This window comes from Ambystoma mexicanum, chromosome 8 (genome assembly GCF_040938575.1).
Source record: "Ambystoma mexicanum isolate Mex_15411 chromosome 8, UKY_AmexF1_1, whole genome shotgun sequence".
Lineage (NCBI taxonomy): Eukaryota > Metazoa > Chordata > Amphibia > Caudata > Ambystomatidae > Ambystoma > Ambystoma mexicanum.
This window is the reverse complement of record NC_090929.1, coordinates 1131112938-1131134002: the sequence shown is the minus strand read 5'-3', so window position 1 is coordinate 1131134002 and position 21065 is coordinate 1131112938. Positions and strand designations below refer to the sequence as shown.

Below are 21065 nucleotides of genomic sequence, written 5' to 3'. Positions count from 1 at the left end.
AGCAAATTGGAAGGTCTTGAGGTGCTTCCGGAACTGGAGATGGTTCTCCTCAAGTTTTAGAGTGGCAGGGAGGCTCTTCCAGAGGGAAGCCCCGGCCGAAGACAGAGATCTACCCCCAACTTGTTTCTTTGAAAAACGACTGACAGTGAGGGAGTTGGTGGTAGAGGAGAGAAGAGCTCGAGAGGGGTGGTATTTGCAGAGGGATAGCTGAAGGTATTTTGGACCCAGGCCCCAGAAAGCCTTGTGGACAATGCAAAGTGTTTTTAATTTAATCCTTGCATCCACTGGGAGCCAATGGAAAGATTTCAGAGCTGGAGAGATATGATCCCAGGGCTTGAGGCCAAGGACAAGTCTCACAATCCTGTTCTGGATTAGTTGCAGAGGGCGGAGAGTAGTGTTCTCCTTCCTTCCAATTGGTGTTCTTTATCCATGCATGGGCACTTTTGCATTCTGTGAGGCAGCTAATGTGAGTTCTTTGTCTATTATGGCTTACATGTACCTTTTACATACGGTCCTGCATTCATACTACAGGCTGCATACCTTCCTGGATGTTATTGATAAAAAGTATCCTGTATCTACTAGAACAGTAACTGCTTCATAGACTGTTAATGTTGATCTTCAAATGCTCCTTGTTTATCATTCTGATTAGAGCAAGAATGAAGAGGGTAAGAGGACTTAAAGGGAGTAAGCATGCTTATTATGCTGTGAGACAGCATATCAACCTACAGGTTGTGAGCGGAACAGGTGGCGGCGCGGACTGTATTCTCGATCCATTAATTCCTTTGGTTTGGTGGAGGGGGCCCCCAAAGATGTCTGTGCCCAGGGCCCCAAAAGTGCTTAAGATGGCCCTGGTGCAGAGCTCTAACTGTGAGGTTATCTGTTGCATCTCTAGTGGATGGTTCCTGGTGTCTTTCTGTTCAACCAGTTTCACTTGTCCACTTTCTCACTCCATCTTTGTATTGTTGAGACTGTGAGGCCACACAATTGCTCTCAATCCTGAAGAGCCGTGATGTCTAAATTCATTCAGCATGGTCTAATTTCATCTCTTCTTCCATTGCTGCACCCCAGTAAAAGTGCCCCATCTAATGTCCCAAACAGTTGTGGGTAATCCGTGTAGTTCAAATCCCTCTACTAGGCCAAAACAAATAATTATTGAACCTCAAACTTATGTACTTTTGATTCCAAGATTTTGGAAAATGGAGCAACCAATGAAATGCAAGAATAACTATAGCAACACCAAGGGGCATGTTTTGTTGCCTAATGTTTTACCCACGCATTGGTAGAAAGACGACCTTGCCGAATGTCAGGTAGATGCACATAAACCACAGGGACAATGGGGAGATAGAAATGCTACGTAGCCAGACCTCCCAAATCAGTCAAAGCATTCACCATAGAGTCACATTAGGATTCACAAAAGTGTTTGGGTGGTTTTATGGAAACTAAAAGTAGCCTAGTTCCTTATAAGACAGCCCCTCTCTCTCTCTCTTTCTCTCTTTCTCTCGCTCTCTCTCTCTCCCTTTCTGTATCTCTCTCTTTCTTTCTCTCTCTCTCTCTCTCTCTCTCATTCTCTCTCTCTCTCTCTCTCTCTTTGATCATTTTTAAGACTGTTAATAACATTAAAAAAATATCTGCCTGAAATCTCTGCTCTGCATAAACAAAAGTGTTACTTGGATGAATCTTTCTATTCATTCAATTTCAACAACTGGCTATACACAGAGTAAGCAGACCCACCCTCGAAGGTAGATTACTTAAAGTGCAAGAGTCACAAATCTGATACGGCCTAGATCACAGATAAAGGAAGAGAGCAAAGCTATTCAGTGTTAGGAAGCACTCAAACTGTGTCTGCATGAGGAACATATGCATAGACACCATCTTGAAGTGAAACAGCGTGCAGTGTTCTCCTGGTAACACTGTGTGGGGATACCCAAACTGGTTTAAGCACAAAAGGACAAGTGAATGCAGTGGGCTTCATCTCATCAAATCCAATACATTAATGCATAGGTATGATTTGGTTGGGGATTACATTTTACAGCTATGACATTCATGTTTTCAGCTGTGATTATGATTTCAGTTCTCAGTGGAACAGAATCCAAGTTGCTTATATTTCCACACTGACTGGTGTTGTAAGGCTGTTTGGCTTTGGTGTCCAGGTGTATGCTGGTCCAATCCAGGGGGTGATTGACTGGGTGGAACATCGAGAACAGTTGCAAGAGTTCCAGACAGCCAAGTGCAGATAATACACACTAGCAGGGGGAAATGGAGGTATAGATGGAGTAGAACTAGTGTACGGTTAATGAGAGAATTCAGAGCACCTGTTTGCAAAACTTCGTCCTTGTTCACAACTCCCCTTTTGTAATTCAGAATCAGTTGCCACTACCAATGTACCGATAGGGGCATTGCAGAACCTGTGGGTCCTTTAATGACACAAAATCTGTTTTGTCAACCTACTGCAACCTGTTCCTACACAGTCACCGATATTATGTAAGTGTTCCTGTCCAGCATTCATTATACTAATGCTCTGACTGCACGCCTCCATGTTTCTGAGACGGTGGAGAGGCTTAGCCGCTACATTAAAAGTTAAGACTGCATGTTATCAGTTGTGGCTATCACTGGAATCACGTGGGACTTGTGCATTACACTGCAACAGATACGTCCCATCCAACGGGCCATGAGGCAAGAAAACCTGACCTACCTCCAAAAATACATCCGTTGCTGCAAACCGAAAAGTGATCTCAGATCATCTACGTACAATCTGATGTTCCTACAAACAGCCATAAAACAATCATTTTGCGGCGGCATGACAATAGGTGCAATGGAAACCTTTGGGCACACGCTGCAGGGTTGGTGATGTGCTGATTTGGGGGAGAACGTTTTGGAGGAGACTGGAAGCAATTGGCGCACATGGTGATTGGTCGAAGGGGGATCTTGCCTTTGAACATAGAGAGAAGAGGTGGCATGGAAGTGTAGAGTGATGTTTCCACAGCAATGTGTGCTTTGTTTGGGAGAAATGCAAGCATGCTTAATGTGCAATGGTGGGGAAATACATTATACACTGGGGACAGGTTCGGACACACTGTCTGGTTGATTGATACAGTATGTGGCGTTAAGGGACGCGTGACGAACAATCATGCTTCATGTGGCAATGTACAGGAATAAGGTACTTGGGAACGGAAAGACAAGTGCAGACTCTCCAGGGAAGAGGGACATGTCGTTTTTGGAGAACAGAGAATAGATGTGGGATCCCCATGCACTAGTAGTTATGAGCTATATAAATTTCCCATTTGGGGGATGGGAGTAAATCAGCCGTGCACAAAAGGAAGATGATCATAGGGGGTGGGTGACACTGAGGGGAAGTTAGGGTACTGGAAGACAGGTAATGTAATATGACTGGGTCTTGTATAGTGTGCATCTTCTCAAGTTCTAGTAGCCTCTAGGTCCTCAATGTCATGGAATGCCATAGAAGCCCTTTCATGATCTTTCCCTGCTGACAACATTTCAACACCTTATACCATGGCCCTCTCATACCCACTTCCTCCTTGGGCCTATGTGTACCTGTCCTGTTACCTTGTTGGCCCACTTCTACACCTCAGTTTTTCTCTCCATTGTTTCTATATCACCGACATGTCTCTGCTGTGTTTTATATGTTCTAGCTGTTGAGAGGAAGATTTTGGATGATAAAAGAAAAATGAAGGAATTAAAACTTCAACAAGAATCTGCCAAGCAACAGTTCCTCCAAACAAGAGAACAAGTAAGGCATTTTCACGTGAATCTGGAGCGCTTTGGTTGTATTAGTGTGAGCGAGTGCCTGAGTGAACAGGACCACCTGCCTGGTCAGACAGTCAAACGAATTGCAATACTGGCCTGCAATACAAGCCACCCGGAAGTGTGTCTAGAGGCAGCAGAGAGCCGCCGGTGGGCTAGAGAACAAATGCTCTCTCTCCTCTGGAAGTTACAAAGGCTCTGAGCTTTTGGACTAAAACCTGCATCACCCTCTCCCATTGCATTGAAATGCTGGTCTTCGCAGTATATGATGGGTACTGGAATCAAGACGTCGGGCAATATTTGGGGGTTTTATCATTTAGCATTTAGAAACCTATGCATGAAGGATTCCCTTTGACATGGCCTTACGCCCAGAAGGATGCATATGAATGTATTGTCTCATGGTCCACTGCAAAGTAAATCTACCATTGGTGGTGTTAAGTTAGTTTGCCATCATGTTATAAAATGTTAATTTATTTTATTTATTTATTTGGCTATTTCTAACGCGCCGTAGCCATCAGGTCACGGTTAATAACGCAAAAGGCAACACAGCGACCTTCCTCAGCAACTTAGATAAGGTTAATCTAGACCAGTCCTCAGTTGTAATACATCTTAACTTGTTCCCTCATTGCATTGAAGGCAGGTATTCTCGCCATGTGCATTTACTGAAAATTTGCTTGAGGCCACATTTTTGGAAGAGAATCGATCCCAAATCGAGAATCGAGCGGTCATCATGTAGCGATCCCAATGGAAGGGCATAGCAGCTGAAGATCACCTATCTATATTTCAGCAGTTGTATTGGGCTGCCCCGAGGAGGCAAGCAACTACTGAGTGCTATGCAGCATGTCCAATGTGCATCCAGCTTCCCATACCTCCAATCAGCAGGCTAAGCAGGACATACAGCAGGCAGCCTGTAGCGTCTCTCATCCTAGACCCCGCTGTGTTCTCCTGCACAGCACTCACCAGCGTAATTGGAGCTCACAGACAGGAGTGATGGACCTTGGTCGTGGTGACAAAAGGGAGGATGTCTGGCGGGCTCCTGCAGCAGTACTCGGGAGAAGGACTCCCCAGCAATGGATTTCCTTTGTTTCAGAGACACTTTTTCCTCGGCGTCAATGAAGAACGAAAACTCTAGTTGGAAGAAGCTTGCTCTCTTGGCCCTGGACTCTTGTGAAGGGAATCTGGGTCAGGATTTGCTGCTTCTATAGGGTTCTCTGGATACCCACAAAGATTTGGATGGATTCGGACTTCTCAAGACGATGCACTCATCAATTCTCACAGGACCCCTGGCATTGGGCTTCTGCAGCTCTGGTGAGGCACAGCAAGTCAGGGGTTACGCCAAATGGAAGCTTGTCTTGAGGCTAGTTGGCCCCACCAGCCCAAGGGAGGAAGTCGTCCCATGCGGGTCTCCCCAGTTGATATGAAAACAGGGTCAGCACAGCTGCAGGGCTTCACCGGGCACTTTGCGGTCCAGGAGGGTGCTGCTGGCATCTCTTCATATCTTCTTCTTCAGATATTCCTCTCCAGTGATCAACTCTGCCTCTAGTCCCAACAACCTCACTCTCTGTGCAATTCCCCATTCATTCACAGCCTAGGCTGTCAATCACACAGCAGGGTGGCTGTATAGCCAACCGGCCAGTCAAGACTGGTTTCACTCAGGCACACCTAGAGACAAAGGACAGGGAGGTTTCGGGACCCTCCCTCACTTCCTGCCTTTCCAGACACACTGGAGCTTGGGCGGGCTTCCGGGCTGAAGCTCGCCAAAGGCCACAGCCACAAAGGGCACAAACCAGTTTCAACTAACAGAGTGAAAGCCAAGAAAGAACTAACAAACAGGAAATGGCCGTTTTGGAAGAAATCGTCACCCATGGTGCTGTACTGCCACTGAGGGTTCAGCCTGCGGTGGAAATGCACACTGGTAGTAAAAGTAAACCACTGCCACCAGTCATTTAAAGTATGTTAGCGTAACAAAAAAAAGTTACATGAGAAGTGGGATAGGGAATTACTAAGTAACCCCCCAGCACTCCACATATGGTGGTGTGTGCTGCTCCCACAAAGAATAAGGTAAGACAGGGATCATATTACTATTCTTGGGAACGGTAGCTAACACAAGAAAATGTAATTAAACATTAAGAGAAGTCCAAGGGACTTCTAAGTGACACTGAACCTAAGGTGCTGTGTGTCACTATGCAAAAAGCAGATGCCTATGGAGTTTGTGAGACTCCATAAAACAGTAAAACACAACAATCCTAGTCAGGAAAAATACATGAGGAAGTGAGAAAAAGGTCCCACTCACTCAGGAAGACAATATCACAAGCCCTAAGGTCAGCAAAAGAACTGGGTGTGTCTAAGGTGGAAGGGAATTAGCACAGACATGAAGATTCTCCCCAACAGGATGTCATTAACTTCCTCATTGAAGTGTTCAGGAGGGAAGGATATCCCAATATTTTACAAGAGACAGCTAGTGTCACTAGATGACACCCTTACGTTGCCATCTCCCGAGCCAACCCTCCTCCCCCTCCCCAGCAACAACCATACCTCTTCCTCCAGCTTATTTGTATTGGTTGCTTCATGTTTTAAAAACGTTTTCTCACTTGTGGTGTTCAACCTTTTTTATATTCAGACAGTTTTCATCAAACTTTCATCATTCATACTGGAGGTTTTTGGAGGTGACCTTTCAGTAGTGTCTTTTAGGTTTCGCTGTGCTCTCTATGACTTGACTTAAATGGTTTATTCTACTTACCAACTTTTATTTCATAATTTACACCAGAATCCCAGACAGAATCTAAGTTCAGGAATAGTACTACCAGTATCGACTACCCAGATGGAAATTAATGGTCCCCTGGCTCAACAGAAAGCTTGTAACTCCCTGGTTGCTGATGTGTTTGAGGTGGGCCTGTTTAATTTCAACCCTAACTTCCGGACCTCTATTTTTTGTAGAAATGGGAGCTGGAGTGAGGGTATTATTGTGCCAACCTTCAAGAGGAATGATTGCACAGACTTCTTTTGCTTCTTCCTTTCTGGATACCCACCCCAAAAGTTCACAGAATGGCACTGATAAATCACCAACATAAATGGGCTGCTCCGGAAGTCACTCGACTATACAGAGGTGAAACCTCTGGTGCTTCTCCTAGCCAATGGCATGATACTTCTTGCAAAGTTGGCAGGGGGTAATCTTTTTCATTGGTGCCTGAGACACTTTTATGCCACAATCTGATCCTGCCGCAGACTCTGGACTACCAAGAAACAGAGTGCAGTCTGCATACACAAGTCAAGTGGGTGGGAGCTAAGGAGTACATTCCCTTTCTTTTTGGCAGTATATGGTCATCGTTCCCTTACTTTTTGTGTCAGGGAAACCTATGCATTTTTTATTTTTTTTATTTTTCACCTGCTGGGGATTCGAACCATAAACCTGCCGCTACAATTCACTGTGCCATCGCACTGGGCTATCTTGCAGGTGCTGGGAACCCTCCGTTTATTTAAACAAACTGCTTGGGACATAACTAACGCCACTTCCCAAGAGGCCAAAAAACCCAGTTGGGCAGCGATCTGCCTTTGAATTGCTAATCCCAGCGGTCTTTGCAGGTAATGGGAGGGGTGTGCATGGGTGTACGGTTGCAGTCATGTCCATGTCCTTTAAGAGGTGCGAACGGGTGGGTAAATGGAAAAGGAAGCTGTATAAAACTGCATGTTGTGTGGGTAATGGTGGTCATTTAAATGCATTTTTTGTTTTCTTCAGCCGTGATACTACTGTTCTAAAACGTTGTGAGGTGGAGTGTAGGCAAAGAAGGAGGCAAGTACAGGATTTTAATTGGGGGGAGAGGAGTGGTGGTGAGTATGGGGTCTGTGTTTGGGGTGGGGAGGAAGGGGATAGGGCAGAGAGAACATTGTTCCCCTACTTTTTTTCCCCACTTCGTCCCTGGTGCGCCTAGTATGTGGATGCAATTCATGAAGGTCGCTGATATCATGTGATTGGTGAGACCAGAAGCCATGCACGCGTCAGAGTGCTCTGTTAAGTGTCACTGCAGCCTTCAAAATTAGTCTGCAGTGTTTTACTGCAAACATGTCATCACAAGGCCCCAAGGTGGCAAGAAAGTGGAAGGAACCATTTTCAGAGGAGGCAGTGAATATTGTGGTGGAGGTGGCGATTCCTGTGGTGTGTGACCCTCCCAAAGTGTGTTGCCCCTTTAACGAAATGTGTCCCTCCCCTGTGTATTGCCCTTTTAACATGGGCGATGACTGTGTCATGGCCTAAGCTAATAAAAGGAGCCTCTGCAGACATGTGCAGCAGAACGGCTGCAGACTCCCAAAGAGGAACAACTGAGTCTGTGTCTCATTCATGTAATCTGCAGCCCACACCGTGGAAGCAGAGGCCTGCAGGTCATGATGTAGTGGGACCCTCGCGACAGTACGGTAGCGTAGGTCTGCATGGTCGTGGGCATGGCTCGCCCTGCCCCCACTCCAGATGGTGCTGGTGTCCCATAGCACCATGGGGCCTGCTGGATGTCCAGAGCAGGCCCAAACCCCCAGAGGCACTGGGCCTCCAGAGTGCTGATGTCCATAGCACCACAGGGGCCTGCTGAATGTCCATAGCCCACAATTACCCAGAATTACATATTGTTTTTTGGCCAGATCCCAGTAGACTCCCATCAGAATAGAAATGCTGCTTGGGACAAACTACCCTGCAGATGAATAGCATATGAGAATCGGTGCACAAATAAGACTGGGGCAAGGAGGCTCCGTGCAAATTGCACTTCAAGCCCTCAGAGATGAGCATGCTCAAGACTATGGATTCTGGCAGTGTGGAAGAGGTGCATGGTGTGGATACCAGGAATCTTGGATGCAATGGATCAAGGAGCAAGGTGGTGTTAATGTCATTGTAGGTAGTGGTTTGTGAACATTCCTTGGGGTAAAGTTGTGTTCATGGCCTTCTGAACTAACTGGTGTGCTTACATGCTGCCCGGATTGGTGGAGGAAGGAGGAAGAGCACAATTCTATGTAGAGGGTGCAATGTACTTTAAGGTGGGTCCAAGACCTGCGGATGTTGTAGAAGAATGCTGTTTGTTTGTTTGTGTGTTTATTTATTTGTATGGCACTCCAAACCCAAAGGTATCCGGGCGCAAGTTTACATATTACATAAAGAGTGCAATGTTTGGTAAATTGTAATTAGGTAAAAAAATTACAAGTTATAAATAAAAAATTACAGCTATATGCAAGTATATACAGGTTTACATTGATGTTCAGAAGGTTGCGGTTGAAATTTTGCAGTTATACAATTAACAGAGGATGAGCATGTAGTTAACAAATACCATTCAGTTCAGTACACATTATACAGCAGGTTGCAGATCATTTACAGTTGCAGGTTGTTACTAGCTCTGGGCTGGAAGTAGTTCTTGAGGAATAGCCCGTTTTTTAGTTTATTCCGGAAAGGCCAGTATGCTGTGGGTTTTTGGTTCTGTGTACCCATTGCATGGCAGTACATTCCTGAAGCCTTCCATTTCTTTGAACGCAGGGTTCAGTGACAAAGATGACAATTCAGGAGACATCAAGAATGTGGTTGATGAAGGCAATGCATCTGTGAGCAAAGGCACGAATGCCAGCAATTAAGCCCAAAATGAGGTGTTGGAAAAAATAGTAGACCCCACCAGCAGTCAAAAAAACAGCAATTTCATGATCTTGACCATGCGGTTAACCTTGCCGTCGACAATGCTCCTGCCCAGGACACACCTACCCATAATGGCAATGTGCAGCGAGCCATAGGAGAACAGCTTCATACTGGCAAGGTTGAAGGCAGTATTCAAGATGATGTGAAGGGCCAGGAGCAACTACTATAGTGCACCATCAAACGGTGTGACCTCATGAAACTCTTAAACCATCTGGAACACCTCCCCACACTGGCTCCTGACAAAAATACCATGTAGACACGTCGGCATCCTTTCATGTATGCATGAGCAACTGCAGCTAGGCCAAAGTGTTGATTGGCTGGCAATGGCTGGTGTACCATTGCCCTAAAGAAACGTGTCAATACTCATTCTAAGTGCACCCAGGCCTTACTGACCACCATCTGACAGCATGCAAATGGCCCTGTTAATAAACTGATTGTACTCCACTTGGCAAAGACATCCACTACAATGGAAGCTCGTCATCTAGTCCAACTCTAGTACTGCTGTTCGAAGAGGAAGGTTCTACTTCTTCCAATGCAGCACCCCGTGTAACGCATAGATGTAGGGGTGTGTGTAAAGTGTTGGCCCACAAACAAGGAATTCCAAATGACTTGTTCTGCCTTCTGTCTTTTATGTTGTGTTGACATATGTTTGCAGTTTCATCCAAGAATGCCACTTTTATGAGTTTGTTCAAATGTGTTCTGTTTGGTAGTGACTGCTGGCTTAGCCTATAGTTCTTTTTAAGAGGACGTTGGTTGACATGATGGTATTAAGTGAAGCACTTTCCCACCACAATATCACATACTTGCTTGCTCTCACTGCCATGGTCAGCACCACTGTTTGGCAAATGTATTTCGCTGGGGGTGGCGGGGGAGGTACCATCCTCGCAATTTGCAATGAGATCTGCGGCCGGGGCGGGTGGGATGCTGCGATGAGTTGTTATATTGTGTAGGATGCGCAACACATAATAGCAATCTGGCACACCTTGCCTGGTGCGTTCAATGATGTTTCGTGTTCTGATGTGTGCCACATTATATATCCCCTGGGCAGTACTCCGCGGCTGCAGTATAAGTGTCATTAGTCATGTCCTTTGAGGGTAAGTGCATTCGCCTGTAGTCAAAAGAAATTCAAATGTGTTAGAGACAAGGTAAGCCATGGCCTGGAGAGACATTTGCAATTGCCACATCCATCCGGCCCCCTCTTAAAGCTGTGCAATATGTGCTTGGAAACTGCAATGTGCATGACGACACATGTACTGAGCCTAGCTCTTGCTAAGCCCAACAACCTACAGATACATCTCTAGCCCACTGGCCTAACAATAACTCAAACTGCACTCATCAGCATGTCAAAAGTGGAGCTAGTAAAGCAGGGAGTGCTATTTGCAGTTTAAGCAATTCAAAACAAGAAAAACACATTCAGCTACATTGACAGTAGGGTTTCCTTACTAGAAGCCATTCCTTTTTATGTGGAAGGGACATTATGACTTCAGGCAAGGCACTGCTCCCTACTATGAAAGACTCATGTTCTTACCCTGGAAATATTGAATTGCTGTGTGTGATCAACAGTCCAGAACGACAGATCATAAGCACATTGATTGAGTACTGCAGATTACTGTTATGAAACCTCTGTTTGCATGCTTAGGCTGGCACCAAGCTGATGTGAGTGCAATCGATGGCTGCTGCCATGTTCGGGAAACCAGCTATCCCATAAAAAACACTCTTCACACAGACCAGGTCAGTGGTGGTATTGGGAAATGAGAGGAATTGAGAGAGACTCTTCATCAGAGAAGCCATCACGTGTGTCAAGACTTAAGAGAATGTCGTACTCATCAGGTGAAACAGTCTTTCATGTGCTTCAAAAAAAGATTTGCAGTCATATATACCTAGGGAACTATTGCTATTTAGGATGCATTACGCTTGATTTATTGCTTATAAAATTATATTGAAAAATCCTGAAAAAATGCAATGTGCTATTACAACCCCTATTTTATGTGATCAGTTCATTTATATTCTCATACCTAATTACAGAAAAGAAAGAAACTGAAGTTCGGAAGGCAATTACCAAGAGGAAGTTGGTTTAATTACTAAACCCTTTTCGGATAGGTCATTTGAAGCTAGAACTGTTTAGAAGGCAGTTCTGGGCACTAATTAAGCAATAATAACCTGTTCCAATGACTGGTACGGGTGTTAACGGGCTGGGGCCAGAGTTAAATGCACGATCATAGCAAGGGCCTTTAATGAGGGTTCCCCGTGCCGTTAGCACCCGTTCCAGCCCATGAAATGGGTGATTATTGCAATTAGCACCCTGGGTTTCAGAAACCCAGGGTGCTAAGAACTAAATATTTTCTTTCATTGAACGGAACTCCTCGTGGCGTACTGTTAATTGAAAGAAAATACTTTACAATATGGCCACCAAGGATCTGGAAGGCGGGGATCCATGCAGAGCCCCTCTTCCATTTCTATGGCCGCCAGCAGCAGGGAGCGGCAGCGGCGAAGCCGCAATAAGCATGGCAAGTGGGGCTGGGAGGGGGATTGGGGCTAAATTAGTATTGAAGGGAAGATGGGGGAAGATGGCTGGGTGGGAAAGCAGCTGTCAGGTTGTTTGGACTGTGGTTTTGTATCGTGGGATTCAGCCCATGATCCAAGCAACCTGATTGGTTGCTTCCCCCACCCTGGCAACTAATAATAGAAATGGGACCTCCGGAACTGGAAGGCCCACAGGCATAAGCTGGGAGGTGGGCTCGGTCGTGGGCAGCACCTTTCAGGTGCTGCCCCACTTACCATGCGGTGTTGGGGGTTGCCACCAGGTCACAGCACAAAAAGGACCCAGACCTGTGGGCGCCAAAAACGGCGAGGAGGTGACGGGGCAGGTGACAACCGGTAGTCCCTGCCCCTGACACCACACATCAAAGGCCCCCCTCCCATCCGGAAGGACGCAGAGACAAGGGGCCTTTAATGTATCAAAGGGGGCTACCGTGCCCTCAGGCCAGTTCTGGCCTATAACTAAGGCTGGCAAGGTAACCCCTAGCCATCCATTCCCCTGTCTTGGCTGTGACCGGAGCTGCAAGACAACAATGAAAAAACCCCTCCCTCCCTTCCGCTAAATAGTTGTAAAATTGACTTCTAAACGGGGATCAAACAGGACAGGTAATAATTGTAAAATGGAAAAAGCCTCAAGATAGAACAAATACTAAATTAAAAGACACAGGGTCACAGGAACACGCAAATTACAGAAGGTATCTTAGAACTCAATAATCGAAATAAATATCTAAAGCACAAGGGCAGGTTGCCAAAATTGGTGAATTTTGATGAATGCCGAAGCCCGGGCTTCACCCACCAAGGAAGAAAAGGCATCAGATAACCTAAAAGGCAAACGCCTCATGAAGCAAATCAAGTGAATAACCGAAAAACAAAGGACAGGTTGCCAAACTCGAAGTAAGTTGATGAAAGGCAGAGCTCAAGAATCCACCACTAAGGATAAGAACTAATAACGCCTCACACAGGCCAAAATAACCCCAAGTGGATCACAGAACATAAGGAATGCCGACACATGCTTCAGAATGATGTAAAAGGTGCACAAAAGCGTGAAAGGCAAAATGCCTTTCCAGGGGGCATGGGAAGGGCAATCCCAAAAAACCCAAAGCAAGTTTGATGCAAGCCGAAGCTCGAGAGCCCACCTCTGAGGATGAAAAATGAATAGCATCCCACAAGGGGTCATATCCCAAGTGGATTAGAGAGCAAAAGGAATGCCTACATGCAGTGGGCAGGGCAAAACGCCGCCCACAAGGGGTGCAAGGAAAGGACAATCCCCAAAGCTAAAAGCCTGTTGAAGGCAGGCCAAAGCTCCAGAACCCACCTCTGAGGATAAAAAAGTAATAGCGCCTCTCAAGGGGCCATATCACAAGTGGGTCAGAAGAGCTAAAGGAATGCCGACATATGCCTCAAAGCGAGGGAAAAGGACCACAACAGTGGGGAAGGGAAAATGCCTCCCCGAAGGACATAGTAAGGGGCAATGCACAAAACTGGATTATGTTGAATGCAAGTGGAAGCTCAAGAACCCACCTCTGAGGATGAAAATTAATAGCGCCTCACTAGGGGCCATATCACAAGTGGATAAGTGAGCAAAAAGGATGCCTACACACCGTGGGAAAAGGCAAAACACCTCCCCACAAAGGGTACAAGGAAAAGACAACCCCCAAAAACTGAAAACAGGTGGAAGGCAAGCCAAGCTCCAGAATCCATCTCTAAGGATAAAAAATGAATAACGCGCCTCAGGTGGCAACAATGCAAGTGGGTCATAAGAGCGATAAGAAGGTTGCACATGCCTCAAAGCATGGAAAGGCACACAACAGTGGATAAAAGGCATAGACCTCTCCAGTTTGCATGGAAAAAACAAGAAGAATGCAGAGGAAGATCAACTGCAAACTAAAAGAAGATACACCAGACACAGCTCACACGCTGGGTCCACCAGATACAACAGGCACAGCTCACATCTGGGGCCACCAGATACAGCTCACACGCTGGGTCCACCAGATACACCAGCACAGCTCACATCGGGGGCCACCAGATTCACCAAACACAGCTCACACGCTGGGTCCACCAGGTACACCAGAAACAGCTCACACGCTGGGTCCACCCAACGTCAAAAGCTTTTTGTGTGAAGGGCGGCAGGGATCAGCCATGAGTTGGCCCTACGTGGGAGTAGGGTCCTCGCTCACCTGATCCCCTGTTCCCCAAAATATTTGTGTTATGTTTTTTCATTATGTTATTATGGTTGGTTGGTTTTCTTTCGCACCAAAGCTCATGTACAATAAAGCTTGTGGGCAAAGTTTTTCCACCTTACCTTTTGGTTGGCCTCTTCATTATGGCACTGTCATTACTGTCATTACTGTCAACTGTCACACCCTGCATGGCTCCCCCCACACTAAAACACTTCCAGGCTTGAAGAAAAAGACATTTTTAAAGAGCCAATCAGCTTTAATTGGCATCCTAAATAGTTTATTTACACCATTAAAGTCCGGTATTGCTCTTTTTTCTTTGGTAAATGGTTTCTAGTAAAAGTGTCTGGAGCTTGAAATGAGTTTCCTAGTGACTTCCAATTGAAATCTTTATCCCTATGTATTACACTCTCAGTGCCTAATTTTCTGTGTACCTTTGCGGGCATTTTGAGTAGAGAATTACAAAGAGTTCAAATACCATACGCTCGTGTTTAGTGCAATATATTAATGCATTAAGGGCCTCATTACACAGATGGCGGTGAACCATGGCAATATTAGCGCCATGGTTCATGCCGGTAAAATACCGGCACCGCCTTGGTGGAAAGGGGAATTACCGCACTATTCCAAGGTTGGCGGGGCGGTAATTCCCCCTTCCACCATTGCCCTTCCCCATTCCCAATTTTGCCCCATAGGGCTCTATGGGAATGGGGAAGGCGCTAATTACGGTACCGCAAACTGCGGTACCGTAATTAGCTCCCTGGTCCCTTTGCGGGTTGGATTTTTAATGCCTGCAAAAAGCAGCCGTTAAATTCCCCAACCCGCAAAGGGACCTCGTAGTAAGGCGGTAAGGATTTACCGGTACCGGTAAAATACCGGTACCGGTAAACCCTTACCGCCATCCGTGTAATGAGGCCCTATGTATGGTCTTTGATCGTACTTTTTGGGTCGAATATTATCTTCTCTTGAAAGCATTATCTAGTTCTATTTCTAATCATGTTTTTGAATGTCGCCTGTATTTTTAGGTGAGCAGATCTAATCTTTTGCAGAGTAGACTGGAAATCCAGTCTGCTAGAGAGCAGGATCAGAAGTCCAGCAGGACAATGTGAGTGTCCTTCTCCTGTATATTGCATGTGGTGCGAGGTGGTGGGTGGAGAAGGGCTGGGGTTGGGAGGATCATGGCTCCGTGATGACACTGATTCCGTATTCTCTTCCATTGCGCAGGACCCGCCTGGAGCTGCGTTATGCACAGATGTTCCTGGAAATGAAGAAACGCCACGCTGAGATTGAAACTCTGCACCGGGAGTACGAGGAGAAGCTGAAGCGTAAGGAGCACGAGGAGTTCCAGCTCAAGAAGGCGCTCGCTGAGCTGGCGACGGCAGTGAGCACCGAAGCCCAGAGCAACAGAGGCCTGAAAAGTGAATTGAAAAGGTAGCATGTGAAGCCTGATAGCACTGACACATATTCAGCACCAGAACCAACGTTCATTTTGTAGGTCTTTATCAGGGCTCAAGTTGAGGGCACGCCTGGGTGGATGCCGTATACCAGCGTATTTTAGAGGCCTTGTGTAAAACAAGACAATAAGAGCCCGATTCATGGAATTTTTTACTTGGTTCAAAGTGACTTTGCACTGCTGAAAATTGACTTTGCACTATCGACACAAACCCTGATTAATGGAACTGTGGCAAGTGTGCAAAGAGAGAGAGAAAGAGAGCACCAACAGACAGTGGCAGAGAGAAAGAAGGTGTCCTATATGGCATATGAAATGCCCAGTAATTTCCTAATTTCTAGAGAAAAGCACTTATGGCCTGGCAGTGTAAGGGTTACATCAGAAAGGCACACAGAGCATTAGTCATGCCTGAAATTACTTCGCTCAGGTGCCTGAGGGTTCATAGTGCTATATAAATGCAAAAATAAAATAAATAAATCAAGACCTTAAGAGCGCAGAAAATATAATATTGTTATTGTTATTGTTATTTTGCATTTATATAGCGCCTTATGTACCATTGGTATGGTCTGAAGGCGCTGGTAGGTTGAACGTCCTTGGGAACCGAAGTTCATATCAGTAGAGAGAGTAGAGAGAGTCAAAAGGTGCGTGTGAGCACCGGGTATGTGTACAGCTCGTGCGGTATCTGTGTGATAGCTGCTTTCTAGCGGTAGGTGTGGTGGTTGAGGTCAGGAGTATGTGTTCGTTCTGGCGGGATTGATCCAGATCGGATGTGGTTGTGTTAGGCCTGAGGAGAACGCCTGGCTGGGGGGTGTATAACCAGCAGTGATTACTTAGAATGATGTGGAGTGAGCGGCGAATGTTGATATGAGAACAGTTATACCGAATGGTGTCATAGTATCTCTGTGTTCGAGTTGAGTGGTGATGTAAGGAGAGAGTAAGCATGTTGGTGAGATATGATGGGTTACATGCCCTTTCAGACACTTCTAAATTCACAGAGGCGCTATTGGGCACGCTTCTAAAAATTCACAGATAGGCTATTGGGTACACTTCTATATTCAACTTTTCACAGAGAGGCTATTGGGCATACTTCTTAATTCACAGAGAGGCTATTGGGCACACTTCTAAATTTGCAGTGCGGCCGTTGGGCACACTTCTAGAATCACAACGAGGCTATTGGTACACTTCTAAGTTCAGCTTCTAAATGCACACTTCTAGAATCACAGAGAGGCTATTGGGCGCATTTCCAAGATCCGTTTCCACATGGAAGCTATTAGACACATTTCTGAATTCGCTGGGAGGCTATTGGGCACACTTCTAAGTTCAACATTCAAAGAGAGGTAGTTGGGCACAATTCTAAAATTCAAAGAGATGCTATTGGCTAACTTCTAGTTTCAACTTTTCACAGCAAGGCTATTGGGCATACTTCTTAATTCATAGAGAGGTTATTGGGCACACTTCTAAATTCCCTTCTACGTACTCATCCCCTCTATGTACTCGACCCCTCTACGTATTCATCCCTCTACGCACTCATTTGCTCCCTGCACTCATCCGCTTTAAGGACTTGTGCTTTACACACATTCAACAGCAGTATCCTGTTCCATGTATTCATCTCTACACTCATCTGTTCTATGCCTTCATCCGTTCAATACTGGAATACTCAGGAACGATCTCAACTTAAAATAAATATATATCTCCAGAAAAGTCTCCACTCCACTAAAGTCTTCACTCTCGACCTCAAGCGCCTGTTTAAAAGATTGGTGAAGGTAGAGCGTAAAAGTAAACCATAAGCCTGGCTTTCCAATGGATAGTGTCAGAGCAAATGTTGATGATGATGTTCAATGAGGCCAAAAAGATGCCAAGGGATGCTTGTGGTCTATTGCAAAAGAGGCGTGACCTGGCAGTTCGGGGTGGACTGCCCCTTTTGGGGTTGGAACAAGCCTGATTTGCATATGGTCCTTCCCCTTCTGTAATGGCTTGGCAGGGTGAACAAGCTGTGCCAGTGGTTCTGATTGATTTGTAACTATCCAGCCATCACCTTTTGGTTTTGCTTAGGATTCAAGAAGGTACAAGGACTAATCGTGAGGTTCTAGGCACCTTCTCAGATGCTCTGAGTGCCAGCTGTTCGTGGGTTCCCCATTGACTCGTTCGTCTGGATCCATGCAGCCACGGTTAATTTACTGTGGTCTTACCCTGCTCGACAGTCTGGAGCTTTCGGACTTTCACTCTGGGTGGTATACGGTGGTAAAGTATACGCTGGGAGAATGGGCTGCACATTAAATTTCTATCGAATTTTAGCACCACATTGGTTTGGTATCGACATTCTGAGCTCAGCATCAGGGATTCATTATTTTTTAGAAGACATTTGCTTAGAATAGCGTTGGCGTAAGGGTACAGCAATTCTGCGTCATGCACGTCTACAAAGATTTCTTTGCGCAGAGCAGTGTGTCCCACCTCCAGTGAGGATGAAGGCAGTACGTTTATAGCAGAGAGAAGCAGCATCACAGGGATCACCCTCGCTGTTGTCAAGGGCATCCACCCAGATGCATCAACGCTCAGTCTAGACTAGGGGTAAAATGCATGCCTGGTGTCCAGGGCCCCAAGGAAGTGAATGGAATGTGTGACTCTGCCAGAAGGTGCTGCTTCGAGAATCCTCCCAGTTGAGGATAGGGTATATGCAGGCGCTGGAGTCCTACGTATGATATGATAGGTTTTTTTTAACGCACTTAATACCCGGAGGTTTTTAAGCGCTGACCCGGGGATCGAACCTGTGTTGCTCCATGTCATCCTGACTCCAAGGCAAGCACGTTGCCGCTGAGCTATCCTCCAGAGATTTAGGACTTCATGTTAAGACAAAAACAATATCAAAGGATCAACATGAAGAGCCCACTGTTAAATGGGACATATGGGAAGCTGTTGTGCAAACCAAACTTGTATGGGTATGTGCCTACCTTTCAGTGAGCATTCAGCCAAATTGGGCAGAACATTGTAGGGAAATCAGGAGGACACCTAGATATTCAGTTGCCATTTCCTGCTTTCGCTGGGGCCCGCTCTCCAATGGGAGCTATGGTTGCGAGTCCTCATCGCTTCCTCTTCCAATCTAGGCCTCAGAAGAAGAGCGAATGGCCAGGATGCAGAGATTTCGTCATGAACATCTGCTGAACCTGCCCTTCAAGGATTTGGTGCAGTCTTCAACAAACACCTGTACTGTTTGCTAATCACTTTGACCATAGGGGCACGGCTCACCTGCTGGATGAGCATGCATCTCATTATGCATCAAAGTATGTGAAGGGCCAGATGGCTTGGGTATGTTAATGGAGGCTTCTTTCCATGGCAGCTGTACCATCCTGGTAGCGTGCTCGGACTCACTACTTCAAAGAAACACTGTGTCAATTTGTAATGCTATTCAATATCTTCTATATGTATCTAGGTACCATCAAGTCATGATAGATGGAAGCCTGGAACCTGGTATCAGTGAGGATAGAAAGCAGGTTCCAGGTATTTAGCACCATCTTTAAACAATCAAAAGTGTAACTAAAAGAGCAGAACAGATGTCTCCTCAAGCAAATGTGGAACGCACCGTGTCTTGTACTATAAGAATTTCTAGACCGAACAGCAGTTACATATTTGGGGGTACCTAGAAACCGTGCTCTACCCACTCTGTCTCATTCCAAAATCAGGTAATGTCAATCTAAGTTTGAAATATATCCAGAATTCAGATATGGCTTTTTTAGGATGGAAAGTAATTTCCTCTGATTACATTGCTGCACATCTCCCTTTTTTTCCATAACAGCAAATACAATAATAATAATAAAGAAAATCAGAAAATGAAATGAACAGATGCCTGAGCATTATTAAATGCAACAACCTAAAATGCATCTCACACAGGAGGGCAATGAAGATTATTTATTTACATAAACTTAAGATCTGCAATATGCCCCACCGGCCTTGTTCACAGCTCCTTCCAACTGACCAGATAAACACTAACATTCTCAATCCACCCGTGTAAGTTCCACATTCCACATATTACATATACAACATTTCCAGTAGCATCACAGGATGCTACAGTACTGCTGTCCAATATCTTCCATATGTACGTAGGTACCATCAAGTCATGATAGATGGAAGCCTGGAACCTAGTACCAGTGAGGATAGGAAGCAGGTTCCGGGTATTCAGCACCATGTTTAGGCAATCAAAAGCAGAACAGATGTCTCCTCAAGCAAATGTGGAATGCACCGTGTCGTTTACTATAAGAATTTCTAGAGACAACAGCAGTTACATATCTGGGGGTACCTAAAAACTGTGCTCTGCCCCCTCTGTCTCATTCCAAAATCAGATCATGTGAATCTAAGTCTGAAATAGGTCCAGGATTTAGATATGGCTTTTATTAGAATGGAAAGTTATTTTCTCTGATTACATTCTCTTTGTATTAAAGATCCCAGAATTCAAAGCAAGGAGAGCGCATCCTGGAAAGCAATCTTCAAGCAACAGAATTTGTGAATGAACAACTACAGATCGAGAAGCAGATGAGAGACCTTGAAGCTGAGAGAGGAGCCCTGAACAGAGACCTGCCTGTGGCAAAGAGCTTTCTCAATGAGAAGAGCGCAAAAGGTGATGTTTCCCTTTGCAGGGGCGGGTGCAGCAGTGGGATGGAGCTGATGCAGAATGGAGAAATGTGCCCAATGGAGGCTAATTGGATCACTGGACAGAAGGTTGTGCAGTTAGTGTAACATGCATGCCTGTGTTATCAGTCTTTAGCAAGGATTAGAATGAATATACCTTTCTTATTGGATGGTCATTATACCAAGGAACTCGTTTTATTAGTTTCTGCAAACATATTGGGCCCGGTCCGCCACCCAGAGTGTCACAATGAACTGAGAGTTTAGTGGTGATTAGTCAATTCACAAGCCGCTTCCACTTAATATGCACTATCAGTGAAAGGTCATTAGTCGCATTGTGAATGGCGGCCATGTTGGACCATACATAGATTGCTTGCAGACGGTGTAGCATGATGAGGTTATTATACGCATTCTAGTTGGACGAGAGTGTCCTATGCCGTCCTGTTTGTTCACAACAAAGATTCATGGAGTTATTTTTCAAATGGGGGGGTGCAGTATCAGTCAGTCTGGAACATGTTGCTTGTGTATCTTGGCAAGAGAAGGTACAATTGCTGCTCTATGAGGAAGGTTGACTCGGCTGCGAGTATTCGGGGCACCTGGATTGGCTGATACTGAACAGACTACTATGCCCCTCGCAACCAGCTTCTTTTTGAAAGTCTTTGCTTAGGTGTCATGTATATTGTAATCATCTTCCACATACATGTGTGATTGTTCAAAATGATGATTCCTCTAGCTGACAAACATATAGGGATTGATTTACAAACAGTTTTTCAATGGGATTGCGCTATTTTACAATGTTGTTTGTAAATCAGGCCCATAGGGCGGGGAGCAGATTTTTTCAGAATAGGTTTGATTTCAGAGT

General features: G+C 45.5%; 1 protein-coding gene across 1 annotated transcript in view; it reads left to right on the top strand.

Annotated features, from left to right (window-relative positions):
- Nucleotides 1–21065, top strand: part of LOC138472817 (myosin heavy chain, embryonic smooth muscle isoform-like) — a 374216-nt gene that overhangs the window by 271117 nt on the left and 82034 nt on the right. The window contains exons 5-8 of the mRNA XM_069611184.1: nucleotides 3651–3748; nucleotides 15162–15241; nucleotides 15361–15567; nucleotides 20020–20195. Of these exons, the coding sequence (XP_069467285.1) occupies nucleotides 3651–3748; nucleotides 15162–15241; nucleotides 15361–15567; nucleotides 20020–20195 (561 nt within the window). The remainder of the gene's footprint in view (nucleotides 1–3650; nucleotides 3749–15161; nucleotides 15242–15360; nucleotides 15568–20019; nucleotides 20196–21065) is intronic.